Below are 15,669 nucleotides of genomic sequence, written 5' to 3' on the forward strand. Positions count from 1 at the left end.
TTAACTCAATGAACAATAACAATTACAGAATCATTGGCTAGACAAGGGATTCCATTATTTCTTGCTGGGATGCCACACAAACTACTTCTGACATATGATTATTCAATTTGTCTTGTGAGAGATTGAATATGCAAATGGACAATGGCCAGACCAAACGTGGCGATAGAACTGTGATCCACAACCTCTGAAGCAATCTGCCCGGAATGGTCAGGGCTCAGTCAAGACCGCCAGTTTCACTATTGTTTTGCCCCTGCTTCTGACTCAGGATCGACCAGAGAAAGTCAAATATTGCATCCTGGCCAATCACATAAGATGCTCTGCTTCTATATAATTAGCTCCTGCTTGCCTGTGCCAACAATCTCTAACCAGAGCGTATCGGTGGCCTTCCTTATTTTCCTTATAGAGCTTTCCTACTCCCCTGCCTGCTTCTGAGTCTGTCAAATACAAGTAATAGTGGCCAATTCTTGCTATAGCAAGCTCAGAATAAACAGCCCATTTGTTCTCATTGGGTGTCCTTCACTTACTCCCATACTTGACTGTTTCCAAAGAAGAAATGTCTTCTGAAGAGAATGGTCATCAGAAGAGGATGGGAATCAGAGCCACTTTCAAGCTCTGAGGTGCTCGTCTTAGTGCCACTTGATATTTTCTCCAGGGAAGAGGTCAGAGACTGGGAAGGTTAACAGCAGCCACTGAAACCTCATAACAACTGTATCCCTGCTGTCAAATGATGGGATAAGCCATCTAACAGAAAAATTCAAAGTGGTGATTATGTCTACGAAGTCGTAGTGGTCTGGTAGCTGGCTAGATGTGCCTATGTATCAACTAACTCACAGGACTACACAGAAAAGCCTTATAGTTGGAATGATGATACAACTGAATTGGAGGTCTGGATAGGTGAAAGCATTCGAAACAAGCTGTTCATAGCATCGGCTGTTATTCATTTTGCAGATGGTTTAAATCTCACCAGTGTTGGCCTTAGGCAGCCTGAATACAGCCTAGACTAGGAAGAAGCATCGCTCTGGAAATAAAATTTAGCCTTCAAACAAGAGTGCTGCACCAAAGAAATGACCTGGGGTAGATTACTCGTCAAATTCCTTATCCAAAAATGAGGATTACTGGACCTCTGTGGAGTTAAAATCAGATAACAAGACAGAGTATTTTTAAAGGATAAACGATAGAGTATTTTAAATAATTGGAAGAGCATAAATGCAAGACATTCTAATGCACAATTGAGTTTTCAGCACAATTAATTTTACACCAAAGCACACATCATTCGAATGCGGTTAGCATACTAGTGGGAGAACTGAGAGTGGGTATAATTTGTGGGCTGCCAGGGGGAGGAGCAAAATGTGGGAAGGCCAGTGCTGGCTGACTATTTCCTGGTTATGCTCCTACTCAAATGATAAGGATGATAAAAGAGACTGGTAAGGCTCTCATCATGGGTAGAGATCAATATTCATTTCCTGGCAGCCATTTAAAGTCACTTTCTGAAAAATGACATGGTGCTGCTCGCAATCTCACTTTTTGTGACTGTCAAACCAGAATTCTCATCCACAGAAACCAGGCTGTATTTTAAGGCCCTTCCAGGTGAGCCTCACAGAAAACTCAGCAAGGAAAGTTGTCATCGTCGTGCTGTGTTTTAGGAGGAGCGTATTTCAGCTGTCACCACTGCTGTACCTCTTCTGGCCCACAATACCGAATCTGTATACAAACCATCACCAGCTGCATCACTTCTCATTACATTAGGCTTCCTTTTATTCTAGAGGTAGATTCTCTGAAGTCTTGACAAGATAAATCAGTTAGTGCAAACATCAGATTCAATGGGAAGATCCAATTATATCAAATAATTTACATTAAATGTCATTGAAGCTTCTTTTAGGTTGACTTTGGACAGGGGGAGGAGCTCAGACTGAAAGGAAAACAGGTAGAGTATGAATTTCTTTTTTTCCAAGAAAGTAGATTTAATTTAATTTAATTTAATTTATTTATAATCCTCACCCAAGGACATGCTCACTGATTCTAGAGAGAAGGGAAGGAAGGGAGAGAGAGATGGAGAGGAACACCCATGTGAAAAAGAAACATCGACCAGTTGCCTGTCCTACATGCCCCAACCAGGGACTGAACCTGAGACCCATACCTGTGCCCAGACTGGGAATCAAATCCGAGACCCTTTGGCCCACAGGATGACACTCCAACCACCTGAGCCACACCAGACAGGACAAGTATGAAATTCCTTATCACATTGATTTTCAACCCTGACTGCACATTGGAATCACTTGGAATGTAATTTTGAAATACCAATGCCTGAGTCCCATCACCAGAAATTTAGTTTGTCTGCGATAAGACAAAGGTATGACATTTTTAAAAATCACCCTAAAGCCCTGGCAGGTGTGCCTCAGTGGATTGAGCACTGGCCTGAGAACTGAAATGTTCCTGGTTCAATTCCCAGTCAGGGCACATGCCTGGGTTGCGGGTCAGGTCCCCAGTTGGGGGCATGTGAGAGGCAACTGATTACTGTATCTTTCATACATTGATGTTTCTCTCCCTCTTTTTTCCCCTTCCTTCTCCTTGCTCTAAAACTAAATAAATAAAATCTTTTTTAAAAATCACACTAAAGAATTTAGTGGTTAATCAAAGCATTTCCTTCAGGAGAATCAAGAGAGCCTGGGAAGGTACTGATGGTGCTGCTCACTGGCGGGGCAGGGCTGCAGGAGAACTTCAAGGTGATATTTATAGTCTGTGAAGGTGGTTCCTAGTCAAAGAGGCTGTGACCAGCAAAGACAACAATCTGAATGGGAAGATAACGAGTAGAGTTACCTCCCTCCACCCTCTGCCGCCTGGTGGGGCTAACCTGCTTTCACGGGATCATCACAGACGGAACTGGGCTCTCTACATCCAACATCTCACTTCTGACTTGGATCCATGGTTCCCTTTGAGTTGCCCTTCTGTTAATTCCCAATCTGCCTGTTGGCTCTGGTGTGTCCCACATAATTCTACTGAAAACTCTGTTGCCAACAAACCATTTCCTGATTTGTCCAAAATTGTTTGAAGTCTATTCCTGTCTTTCACACAAGCACTCCCCGATGCTTTCAATTGCATTCTCTAGTCCATAATAATATGATTCAGTCCTAATATACCTTTTTTAGCAAAGTGACTTCCATCTCTGCTTTCTTGCCTCCTAATTAAAAAGTAACACATTTCCTTCTTGCATTTCATTTATTGCATTTATTTCCTTCTCTGTGACACATATATCATTCTCTTTGCTAATAAAGAAAAATCAAAATATTTTAATTTAAAGGTCTACAATCAGAAAAGAATCTGTCGTATCACATAAATTTTTCATGCCCAGATGTTTATTCATCTGTGTTCCTCAAAGACCCAATAAAATAGTCAAAGAGCCACAGTCAATTTTAAATTAAAATGCATGGCTTTAAGGGCTATTTGACATACAGCAATTATTTGCATAGTCTTCTAGCCAAGCATAAAAATTGCTAATGTCTCTGCCCTTGAAGGAAATGAACTGTGCAAAAAATTTCAAGCAAACACAATCCAACTGTTCACACAAAAGGGAAGTTGCATAAGAAATTCATTGTATCTCTACACAAATTTCCCCTTGACTTGTTCCAGATCAGCATGTACTCCACCTCTTCAGCTCCAATTAAAGTCACAAACAAATGAGCTTTTCAGCAGGCCAGGGCCGATGTGCCCTTGCCACAGATGGTCAGCGTCACATGCTGCAGTGATGGCTGGACACGCCACAAAGGTACCGTATAAAAATGGTGGGACTCGGAGCACTTCAGGCTCGACTGCTCTATGTTTAGAAGCGCCTCTCTTTGAAGATGGACTTCCTTCATAGGAATGGAGTGCTCGTTATTCAGCATTTGCAGAAGGACTACCGAGCTTACTACAATTTCCTAAGTTTTATGTCCAACGTTGGAGACCCTCGGAATATCTTTTCTATTTATTTTCCACTTTGGTTTCAACTTAATCAGACAGTTGGAACCAAGATGATATGGGTGGCAGTTGTTGGGGATTGGTTCAATCTTATTTTTAAATGGTAAGACTTCTGTTTTATTTCATTTTTCCTAAAGCTTATTCTTAAATTTATACTTTTGGCTTAATGGTCACATTTTAGATGTGTGTAGTTTTACTTGGAAAATCTTTCAAACATACCAGTGAACTTGAAACACAGATTCATAACTAGCACTTACAAAAACCATAGAAATGTACAGTTGCATACAAGTGTACATTTATATACAGATGTACACTAATTTACACGTAAATTCCAAAACCCTGTAACACGTATGCTGTGATTAGTCAAGGAGTTCATTAAATGAGTCACACCACACCGCACAGACTGACGATCCCAGGGGCCACTTTGACATTCCCACTCTAAGTACCCGAAGCACCCACAGGCCTTCCTCTGCCAGGAACACACGTCCCTGTTTTTATTGAAAACTAGGATGCCGAAACCCAAATGACTATGTCATCCTCTAGAATGAGAGAGAGACCAGAATACACTTTCCAAGTTTCTTAATTATGAGTTTTCCCCCTCAACCCTTCGAGTCACTTTTGCAAGAAAAAATAGCTAGTCTCTAAATAAGTAGTAGTTGTGTATTTAAATATATATGCATATTTATATTTCTTCAAATACAGGATATTATTTGGTGACCGGCCTTACTGGTGGGTCCAAGAAACTCAGATCTACCCAAATCACTCAAGCCCATGCCTTGAACAGTTTCCCACGACATGCGAAACAGGCCCAGGTAAGCAATTGCAGCAACCTCCAGTTACTAAAGATATTCCAACAGAGTCATCGTGTACGATTATTATCTAATAAGTGTATGATACCCCATAGGGTTTTAAAGAAAATATCATGAGTGAGGATGCTAAAAGTTCATAAGCATAAAAATTGCTAATCAAAAAGGAGTTTTATGAGCAATCAGATTTCACTGTGTTATTTGTAAAAGGATAAGTGAAAATACTCCTTACATAATTTAATATTTGGCATTTATTTTCTGGAAGAATGAAATGGTTTGATAATAAAGCACAAAAAAGTTAGCTAGAACAAATTGCCAAAGAATTATATTAAAATCCTAGAAATACTATTTTATCTACTGTTGAACAACTTTCAAAGTTATTATAAGTCTTCTGAAAAATCTCATAAATGAGCAAAAAATAGACACATTTTCTGTAAGAAAGGTAAGGATTTCTCATTATTATTTTTGCCAGTAAAGATATCTCTGATCTTAGAGTGATTTCTCTAAAATTTCTTTTTTTCTCTTGCATATATAGTATGTAAGTAGAATTCTTGGGCCACTTCCTTTTTTATTATAAGTAAGACTCTACATGAGTGTATAATCTTTATCATGGAAATTGACAGTAAGACTACAAAAAGGTTTTTTGAAATATATATATATAAAGGAAATTACATGCTATTGCTTTAATTTATAAGACCGTGCTATATTATAACTCACCATAGTTTGTGACATAGCAGAAAATTCGTATTTGACATCCATTGAAACTAACCCTGAATATAGTGAATGTGTAAGTTCTGGTGTATTACCATAATTAATTCTTTATATATCTGGCTTCTACAGTAGACTGTGTTTCATCAGGTTGGGGATGGCGTATATTTTATTTTTGTGAAATCAATGTAAGATGGATAGATGGATGGATGGATGGATGGCTGGATGGGTGGATGGATGGACGGTTGGACAGACGGATGGATGGTTGGACAGATGGACGGGTGAATGAATGGATAATTTTTTAGACAATTAAGTTTCATGGGAAAGACATTCTAGGAGTAGAAAGATCCCCTGTCTGCAGGCTTCTTCTGCCAACATTGATGCCCCCTTTACAGATTCTCTTCCACTACATAACAAAAACTTCCATGAAGCAGCCATCGCGAGATGGGCATGGTGGCAGCAGCCAATTGGCAAATCACACAGAGGAGTGATATCCTTTAGATGTTTGACCTGACAGCCCGAGGAAGATAAACTGATTTAAGATCCAGTACAAATACTTTATTTTTGTCATCAATTCAAAACAATTGCATGTAAACAATGAGTAGAGACATGGCAAATTTGGCACAAAACTTTGAGTTCTTAATTAGCCTTGAACATTTTAACTTCTGGAATTTGATAAACTTGAAAAATCTGGAAAAAATTTCTGAAGTAGTGTTTTGAGGCTCAGTTTGGCTCAATTTTCTTTATTTCTGCCTATGTCTAAACATTACATATAGCTTGTGCCCTGTTTTGTTTTTCTGAGTTGTTTGTAATTTTCATGGCTAATATGCTATTATACTGTCCATTTCTGATATTGATGCTCCATTAACTACCTTTCAAATGGATCGACAACTTTGCTTTTGCAGGAAGTCCATCCGGTCATGCAATGGGCTCGTCATGCGTCTGGTATGTCATGGTGACGGCTGCCCTGAGCCACACTGTCAGTCACATAGATAAGTCATCTGCCACTCTGCACAGGTCAGCTTTGCTCCAGTTTCTGTAGCACTGGAATATGACAGTTTTGAGTACATAGGTGTTTTAAAAAATTCATTTTAGCATACTATTAGTTGTTGAAATATGCTTATTCTATTCTATCACAACCAAAATAACAAATTAATAGAAAAGTAATATTTTGCTTTAAGATAATGTCCTAATTAACTCACAGCTATTGCCTCATTATAGGATTAGAAATGTTTAATTGGTTAATGATTTGCTAAATATGCCTTTGGGTTTCCATAATATAATAACCACTTTAGTATCTCATAAATAGGTCATCTAAAATTATATAAGGAAATAATTTTGCATGCACATTCACTTGCTTTAAGATTAACTAGAAACTTTGAAAATCATCATTCCCCTTGAATACATCCATTAATTCAGTATAAGTTTGTTTCTCTTGTTGACTAGCCAATGTTTTTGACATCAGTAACATATATTCTAGCTATAAAGATGTCGCAAGCTTTTTAATCAAAAACATTCTAGAGGCAAGTTTAAGTTTGAAAGTTAATACATTTCATGTTAGTAGATTTTTAGTGTTTAGAAAGGCCTAGAATTTTAATGTGAGATTACTCAAAGTTTTTGTAGGAATTATGCTGTTTCCTTCACTTCTTTCCTGGAATAATTTATTATTAAAACAGTTCTGAACACCAACCACTTTAATCATAAATTATTAGGATACCTAGGATAAGATATGTCTGTTAATTGGCTTTAAAAATATGACAACATAGGCCATTATATAAAAGTTCTTTTAAAATAAGAAATTTCCAAGATTCATCATATATTCTACTTTTTAGAATAGTATTGGATAATATTAGAAAGAAATGACCAAAAGAATCTGGGCATATTTAAAGTTTATTCTAATGAGACTGTGACTATGTGCCTTAATGTATTCATCATCCAAACCAACAACAGTGGAAAGTTGTAATTGTAAAAAATTAGCATTTTCTATCCATAGACTATTTCTCAATGTAGGAATCTAGATAAGCCTCATCTTGTTGTAGTTTATTTCTTCTTCCAATATCCAAATGTGGAAAAATATGTGTTTCTTCTAAAAAATTCTCCTCTTCTTCAATTTTTATAACTGCAAAATTCCTTCATCCATCAAAATTTATTTAGTGCCTACTCCTTACCTTAATAATACCAAATCCTTATTTCTTCTTCTTCCATATGGTTAACCCCTGCTTACTTCCTCTTTGGAAGTCTCATTTCTCTCTCTTCCTTAGTCTTTCAATAACCAAAGTTTTGTCTGATTATCAGGAACCCCCCCAAATTCTTAAAATTCAATATTGCTGATTCTTTTTTTAATTAAAATAATGAACATTGTTTGGATTTTAATATTTTTTATAAGTTTTTGTACCTTGTTGTTTCTAATCCAAAGTATATAACTTATAGGCCAATTCCCTTTTTCCTTATTTTCTCTATCTCAACAACAAAGGGTTAGGACTTCTTTGAGAGTCTGAAATTAAACCCAGAGAAAACTCACCCTTGATAAAATGCTGATGTACTTGTCATCCGAGAGACAGCTGCCTCTCCAGTGAGCTTTCTTCAAGGATAGAAATGTTGAGAGAGAATAAGAGGAAGCACATGTGATAGGGAGTAAAAATATGTATGATTCATCCTTGATCATTCTGATATTAGTAATTCCCAAACTTGAATTCCCCCTACTCCATTAAAATCATTATTAGGATGTCAAATTTGCTTCTCTTCATAGTATTTATTAAGATGTCAGGATATAGCACTTATAAATGAATTACTAAATGTAGATACCTCTGTTAAAGCTGTTCAAATCCTATGGAGCACATGGGAACAACATTTTGGGGAGAGAAAACAGAAAAAGACCCTAGAATCATGATGTTATGTGAGACGATTCCTCTGAGAAAGGTCATCTGGTGTCACCACCATCCCTCCAATTTTATGAGTGATACAATTTCTTTGCTTTTTACACTCGTATCTATTCTTCCATCGTAGACTGACCTGGTCATTTCTTTGGAGTCTTTTTTGGTTGATTCAAATCAGTGTCTGCATCTCCAGAGTATTCATAGCAACACATTTTCCTCATCAAGTTATTCTCGGAGTAATTGGTGGTAAATATGATCACTTACCTTTGGTCGTGTCATTTGTTTTATGTTCTCAGATTCTTCCTGGTAATCAGTTCTCCATTCTAGGTAATTCTGTTAAGCCACTGATATTTAATGCTACCCTGGGAGCTTAAATGGTCCAACACCTCTGAAATTCTCCCTGTGCACAATGGCGCAGTCTCACTTCACCATATAAACATTGACCTCTTATTGAGATGGGCTTCTCTGAAGTGTGACTAGAGCTAAGTCCAACTCCCAAGCCACTGTTTCAGACACCCTGCTTGTGTTTTGATTTGGGGGACTTAAAGGCCTTCCAACCCGCACAACACAGCACTCTCTGAAACACCTGAAGTGATTATTACATGACTGGGAACTTCACTTAGCAGCTGCTTTGTATTTCTGAAGCGGCATTCACCATGACTGAGTTTCTGCCATTCAGCCCCAGATGCTTTTCAAAGGCTAAGTTAATTGCTATGACAATTGGAATATTAATTGCAAGCACCTAGATCAGCACTCTGCCTATAAAGCAGGTTGACTCAGTGCCATGGGTTCCTGAAAGATCCCCTCGTCCTAACGTGAATGGTGGAAAGACCATTGGGCATGTGTGTGTGTGTGTTTAGTTACTGTTTTAAGAAAGTTTTGGAAAATAGATATAGCCTAGGTGTCTGAAGCCCTTTGTCTTTGAAAACTATTGCTAAAGTCTTTATCACAGGGAGTAGTGATTCCCTGGAGCTCAAGGGTACATAGTCACCTTCAGTGTCTCTTTCTAATCTCCAGGCATGCTCGTGGCAGAGGCCTTTGAACACACTCCAGGCATCCAAACGGCCAGCCTGAGCACATACTTGAAGACCAACCTCTTCCTCTTCCTGTTTGCACTTGGTTTTTACCTGCTTCTCAGACTGCTTGACATTGACCTGCTCTGGTCTGTGCCCATAGCCAAGAAGTGGTGTGCCAACCCTGACTGGATCCACATCGACACTACACCTTTTGCTGGACTCGTGAGAAACCTCGGGGTCCTCTTTGGCCTGGGCTTTGCAATCAACTCAGAGATGTTCCTCAGGAGCTGCCGAGGGGAAAACGGCTACAGGCTGAGCTTCCGGCTGCTCTGTGTCATGGCCTCATTGACCACACTACAGCTCTACCATTTCATCAAGATCCCCACTCATGCAGAGCACTTATTTTACATGCTGTCTTTCTGTAAAAGTGCATCCATCCCACTGACTGTGGTCGCTCTGATTCCCTACTGCATTCATATGTTAATGAAACCAAGTGCAAAGAAGATTAATTAGAATTGTGCAGAGTTAGTGCTCTGTGGTGCCAGGATGACCCTCCACTTCCATCGTCCTCCAGGGGAGCCACAGAGCAGGGAGAGACTGGGGCATTCCTGTCTGAGGGCGCAAAATGGCAGCCACAGTCCCCATCCTACCCCCACATGTGTTCAGTTTAGCCATCACAGTGGTCTCTCTCCCTCTCTCTCAAGTTAGTTGTCAACATTTAAAAAAAAATCTGAATTTCTGTATTTTCTTGAAAAATCCAATAGTATAGCAATTAGAGGGCCTGCATTCCCACCTGGAGACAATCAACTGTCCCCGACTGTCCCCAGCAGGAGGCAGGCACCACCTATTTATCACGTCTCCAGCATCCCAACAGGATCCTCAGTATCAGATGCTTTTATCATCTTCAGATGCTTCTGACTCACGTGGGCATTTTAGTGGCAGCCAAATCTAGCCGCCTCCCTTTTCAGATAAGGAAATGGAGGCTCATTCAGATAAAAGAACTGGCTGTCGTCACACCACCATCAGGATAGGGATTAGAACCTAAGTCTTCTGACATGTATTTCCATTAAGCTATGTTTTATTTCTTCATTTTCAAGAGCTAATAATTTGTAATATTTTATGTAGAGTCTATGACAATTACTATGTAAATTAGCTATTTTTGCAAAATTGACATAAAAATGCCACACGCTGTTTGACCTACACTGTGCGGCAGGGCCTTGAGGGGCGCCCAGTGGTGGCTCTAGACACGGACATAGCCAGGCGAAAGGAAACAGGCCAGGCTACTGTGGACTTGAGCCTCCACGCAACCCCTGGCCTCTGTTTTACAGTAGTGATTTCTAATATTTCAATAAATGCTAATGAAGATACTCTGCTTAGAACATCGTTTACCCCCAAAAGGCTTATCTCTGTACTATGACATCCTTATACTTTATTTTTAGGAGCCAATTTTTCAAAACTAGAGAAATCAAGTGCATGACCTTCCTCAAGGTCATGCTCCAACCAGTTAAACTATTAAATGCTTATATCTGTTAGCTGGGTTAACCTCTATGTATACTGAACTGTGATTAAAATCTATAGGCTTACTTTAGAAAATTATTATTGGTGGAATATTAATATTATACTAAGAATTTCTTAGTAAGTTTTTTAGTTCTCATTTGTCCTAGTAATTTTGGACTTTGATAACTCTGTTATTTCAATCAAGTACATTTTGAGTCAGATTTTGCTACATATCTTAGTGACCTGTAATTTACCATAATGCTTCATGTAATTCTTTTCAAGGATATTAATACATAATTTATTTTAGATGATGATATTAAATAACTCATAAATGTCTATGAAAACATAACAGTTTGAGTGAGTGCTATTTGACAAGGCATTAGTTGAAGATAACAAAAACTCTAAAACTCAAAGTAATTATTAGTCCATTTCTAGGTATATTTATAGAATATATTCTGTTGCTTTTACAAAACACACTTAATAGATTTCTTTTTAAAAAGTAACTGAACTTGATTTTAGTGATTGGCTGATTCACTAAGCAAAAAGCTGAGGTATGAAGAAATATTATATTTTTTAATTTATTTTTTATTTTTCAATTACAGTTTACACTCGCTATTACTTTGTATTACTTTCAGGAGTACAGCATACTGGTTAGACAATTATATACTTTACAAAGAGTGCCCCCCAGTATTTCCAGTCCTCACCTGGCACCATACAGTTATTATAATATTATGACTATAACTCCTATGTTGTACTAAAGAAACACTATCTTAAAAATGAAATTTGTCTCAATTTGCTGAGACATTTGGGGTGAAAGAGAAGAATGATTGTTAACGTGTGACTGGTGTTCATTGGTTCAAGCCTTCCCGTTGGAGGGACCTCCGGCCCTCACTTCAATCCTTTCACACTTCAAGGTGCGTTTGCCTCATCCCTTAATTCCGCATTGTCAGAGATCTCATTCCTGCCCAAGAGCTCTTTCTCAAAGTTTCAGTTGACATTAGTAATGGTAACACTGAACAATCTTCCATCCCAATACAGTCCCAGCCTGTTCCTACCAAGGCCGGAGGAAGCTGGGGCATTAATAGCCCACGAGTTCCGCTGCACTGAGTGACCCCATCATAAACCCCTTCTCAGTTGGCTTCAGGCCCCCACAGTGGGCGCCGTCTGTTGGATGATACGTGATCCTCAGAAGGGGAACACAACGAGGTGTGGGGTCATTTCCTATAATTAATCCCCAACAATGCTACTCCGATCTGCCGTCAAGCCCTGGAGTCCCACGTGATGAGGTTTCCCTTTTCACTCCAGTTGAAGTCTCCTGGAGGGATGCGTGTGGTGGCCAAGGGCTTCTGGAGTAGAAACTGCTTAGGCAGCAAGGGGAACAGCTCCTCACAGCCTTGGAGAAAACGTCTGCTTTTAATAACGATGGGGAAGACTCTTCAGTATCCAATTTATTTGCCAAAAGTAAGTGGAATTTACCTCTTTTGACTTGCTGTTACTTCATACATACATTCAAAATGTCTACACACCTGAAGAAAAATACCAACGTCATGAGCTTTCAGGATTAAAAAAATCTAGACAAATGACTTGAGAAACTGTCCAATCAAACATATATTTGAAAAGAAATGCAAAGGAACTTATTATTGCTGAAACTATCAAGAAGAGTGACAAATCTCTTTCCTTTGACAACCTAGTGACTGCACATCTGTCTTAGAAGGTTAAATTGGTGCCTTCTTTGGATCGATTTCAGTATGTCAGATGGGTGATTAAAAAATTATTGTGAGATGCTGCCCTGACGGACTAGTGTGGCCCAGTGGGTTGGGTGTTGTCCCACAAAGTGAAAGGTGGCTGGTTCAATTCCTGGTCCTGGCACATGCCTGGGTTGTGGCCTTGTACCCATTTGGGGGTGTGTGAGAGGCAACCAATTGATGTTTCTCTCTCACATCGCTGTTTCTCTCCCTCACTTCCCCTCTCTCTAAAAATAAATAAATCTTTTTAAAAATTATTGTAAAATGCCCTTGGAGCTCAAAGTTTTATATTTATTGAAAATCTGCAAATAAATCCAAGATCAAACTGATAGATACACATAAAAACCTTGGTATAAGAGAAGGTAAAAAAAAATACCAAAACATGTTTTTAAAATGTGATTTGTTTCTTGAGTGTATTAAAACTACATCTACCAGCACTTTTTAAGTGGACTTTTGACAGTGATGGAAGTGTTCTGCATCTGTGCCGTGCAAAACGGCAGTCGGTAGCCACCTGTGACTGCTGAGCTCTTGAAAGGCAGCAAAGGCACCTGAGGAACTGCATTTTAAAAACACACGCAGGTGATTTGTCGAGCTGTACACTTAAAACCTGCACGGTTTTGCTAACCAATGTCACCCCAATAAAGTCAATTTAAAAAATCTTATTTACTTTTACTTAATTTACATTTAAATAGCCATGTGTATTTAGTGGCTACTGAACTGCATGGCGGTAGCGTAGATCAAGTCACACAGTGCTTTTCTCTGAGGGGAAAAAACATTTTAAAAACTGTTGTCACCTAGACCACATTCCTGTGAGACAGCATGGATCAGTATTATCTGCTTTATTTTTATATGAAGAAATTGGTTTGTTGGCAGAACATGGACAAAATATCTTACCCTGGCCCAAGGATCTTTTCTTTAGCACACAGGTGTTACTTTCCAGACGAAACAATAGTGGTGATGGGTAAATTCTGTTGAGATCTTTACACATTCATAAGAAAAATTTAACTTGTGTGGTAACTGACACTGAAGATTTCTGAGGCTTGAAGGATTAAAGTGACTATAAAAAGTTAACAGTGAACTCAGCTGCATTTTGTAGGGAGACCCTCTATAGATGGTGGATCTCTCTTTGTGCAGCTCCCTTCTCTTCCTCTGTCCTGTGGGCCCTAGCGGCCTTGGGCTCCTGGGACTCTTAGCTCTGTTGCCTCAAATCAGGAAGTCTGGGTACCCCTCCTTGCACCATGTCCTGGAAACTCTCACAGGGCCACAACACTGGGTGAAGTTTGACCCAATATTTACGACCTCATTCTACATGGCTGCATGACTTTCAAACAAAGTTGTTCTGCTTGTGTGGGTCTACCATACCTGCATCCTGTGGCTGCTGAGAAACTGTTCGAAAAAGAATTACTAGGATCCAGCTTCACCTGAGATGTTGCCCTCATTGACCAACTGTCCTAGTCACTCTGGAAATTCCCAGCAGCCTGTCCCCTTACCTTTAACGCTTTCCAGTGGTGATCTCACTCTAAAGGTCATGTAGTGCTACTTGTTAACTTTTTTTAAAGATTATATATATTTTTTCATTTTAAAATATTAATAGCAAGATGGATCTATCAGAAGCAACAACTCCAGAAACTTCTGCCAAATGCCAGTAACTTGTGGGAACATTCTAAGAATTAGAAGTGCTTCATTTAGCTCTGCAAAGGACAAATACAGTGTGTGTCAAACTCGAGGCTGGTTTGGTGCACTAATTACTGCCTTTGCTCGCCTTTGACGGAGATCACAGTAATGACTTAGAAGAACTCACATCTCATTTCTTTTGGCAGCACAGAAGTGCTTGTTCTCAAGGAGGAAGAAAATTCAAAGATTGAGGTTATAAAGGTTAACATAAAGCTGATTAATTATTTTCTGTTTTGAATTTTAAAATTTCTTAGAATCTTTTCTTTTTTTCCTAACATTTTGCCATGTCATTTCTCAAAAGAATCTGTCTTTGGTTCAAAACACTGTGATAGTTCCCCAAAGAGCAGTATCTTCTGAAGGAGCAGCCAGGACCGGGACAGTAATGAGTGAAGGGCGGTAGTTTGAGGTCCTGCTGAGTGGGCTTTGTGGCACAGTTTGGGGGCTGCCTAGGGGAGAATTCGCTGCGGCAGCACCATACCCGTTTCCAGGGCTGGCCCAAGGACAAGCAGAAACCGCTTCCCTGGGATGATCTGCGTACTCTGCAGGAGGAGCAGCAGGCCATTGGCATGTCTGGGAAAGAAATTCAGGACTAATTAAGATCTTCTTTCCTACCCTTGCACATCAGTTGGGCCAATCACACTTTAAGTTCTGCTCAAAGAATTGACTTTTTCCTGGACTCAACCTGTGTATTACGAACTGTATTGGCCAGAGTGTCACCCTTGCTCACATCCTGCCATTAATGGAAGGAGTTTTCTAAAGGTGGACATTGCCTTCACCCATCAGCATCTTTCAACAACACCCTTGCCCTCAGGCTTCACAATTCTGCATCAAAAGCATCCAACCATTGAGAACCCTTTTTCTGCAGAATCATTCCAAATTCTGCTTTTTGATGATTTTTTGAATGAAAGAAATTCCCTGCTAGAGTCGCTAGGGATAGTAGAGTCCCTGCTATCTTTCTACACTAAGATTGCATTGACTTAACAAAGGAAAAGCAAATGTCTCCATCTGAGTGTGAGATTTTATTCTGCATCTTATTCTTTTAGCATTGGGATGTTGATGCCCTGCTCATGCTGACCAATCAAGAGGTGGTGCCACCAGTCCCTACTCGGATTCCAAAGGGGGTCAGAACACAAGGGGGCAGGTGCAAGCAAATTCAAAGACAGATGGATGTACAAAAGACTTCATGAAGTTTGGCAGCAAGCATTCTGGACTGGAGTCATCAGACCTGGGTTCTAGTCTCTCTCTGCATCTAAGCACTGGGATGCTGGGAGGTCATTTAACATTGGGTTCAGCTGACCAATTTCTCAAGTCAGGGGCTTAGAATGGAAGATTCATTCTAACTCTGACATTCTACAACTCTAAGGATCTCATTCAATGAGATTGGAAGAAGAGC

At 39.4% G+C, this 15,669-nt stretch overlaps 1 protein-coding gene across 1 annotated transcript; it reads left to right on the forward strand.

Annotated features, from left to right (window-relative positions):
* The first annotated feature begins 3,740 nt into the window (after positions 1-3,740).
* G6PC2 (glucose-6-phosphatase catalytic subunit 2) lies at positions 3,741-10,727 on the forward strand. The gene is made up of 5 exons (XM_024579919.4): positions 3,741-4,057; positions 4,657-4,766; positions 6,374-6,485; positions 8,475-8,590; positions 9,362-10,727. The coding sequence occupies exons 1-5, from the start codon at positions 3,840-3,842 to the stop codon at positions 9,871-9,873; spliced, it is 1,068 nt and encodes a 355-aa protein (XP_024435687.2). The 5' UTR covers positions 3,741-3,839; the 3' UTR covers positions 9,874-10,727.
* Positions 10,728-15,669: the final 4,942 nt, after the last annotated feature.

Source organism: Desmodus rotundus, chromosome 2, assembly GCF_022682495.2.
Source record: "Desmodus rotundus isolate HL8 chromosome 2, HLdesRot8A.1, whole genome shotgun sequence".
NCBI classification, from domain to species: Eukaryota; Metazoa; Chordata; class Mammalia; order Chiroptera; family Phyllostomidae; genus Desmodus; species Desmodus rotundus.

Coding starts and splice junctions, on each gene's coding strand:
- G6PC2 (XM_024579919.4), top strand. CDS start 3,840: ATGGACTTCCTTCATAGGAATGGAGTGCTCGTTATTCAGCATTTGCAG. Junction 4,767..6,373: donor GACATGCGAAACAGGCCCAG/GTAAGCAATTGC, acceptor TTGCTTTTGCAG/GAAGTCCATCCGGTCATGCA. Junction 6,486..8,474: donor TCATCTGCCACTCTGCACAG/GTCAGCTTTGCT, acceptor CTTCCATCGTAG/ACTGACCTGGTCATTTCTTT.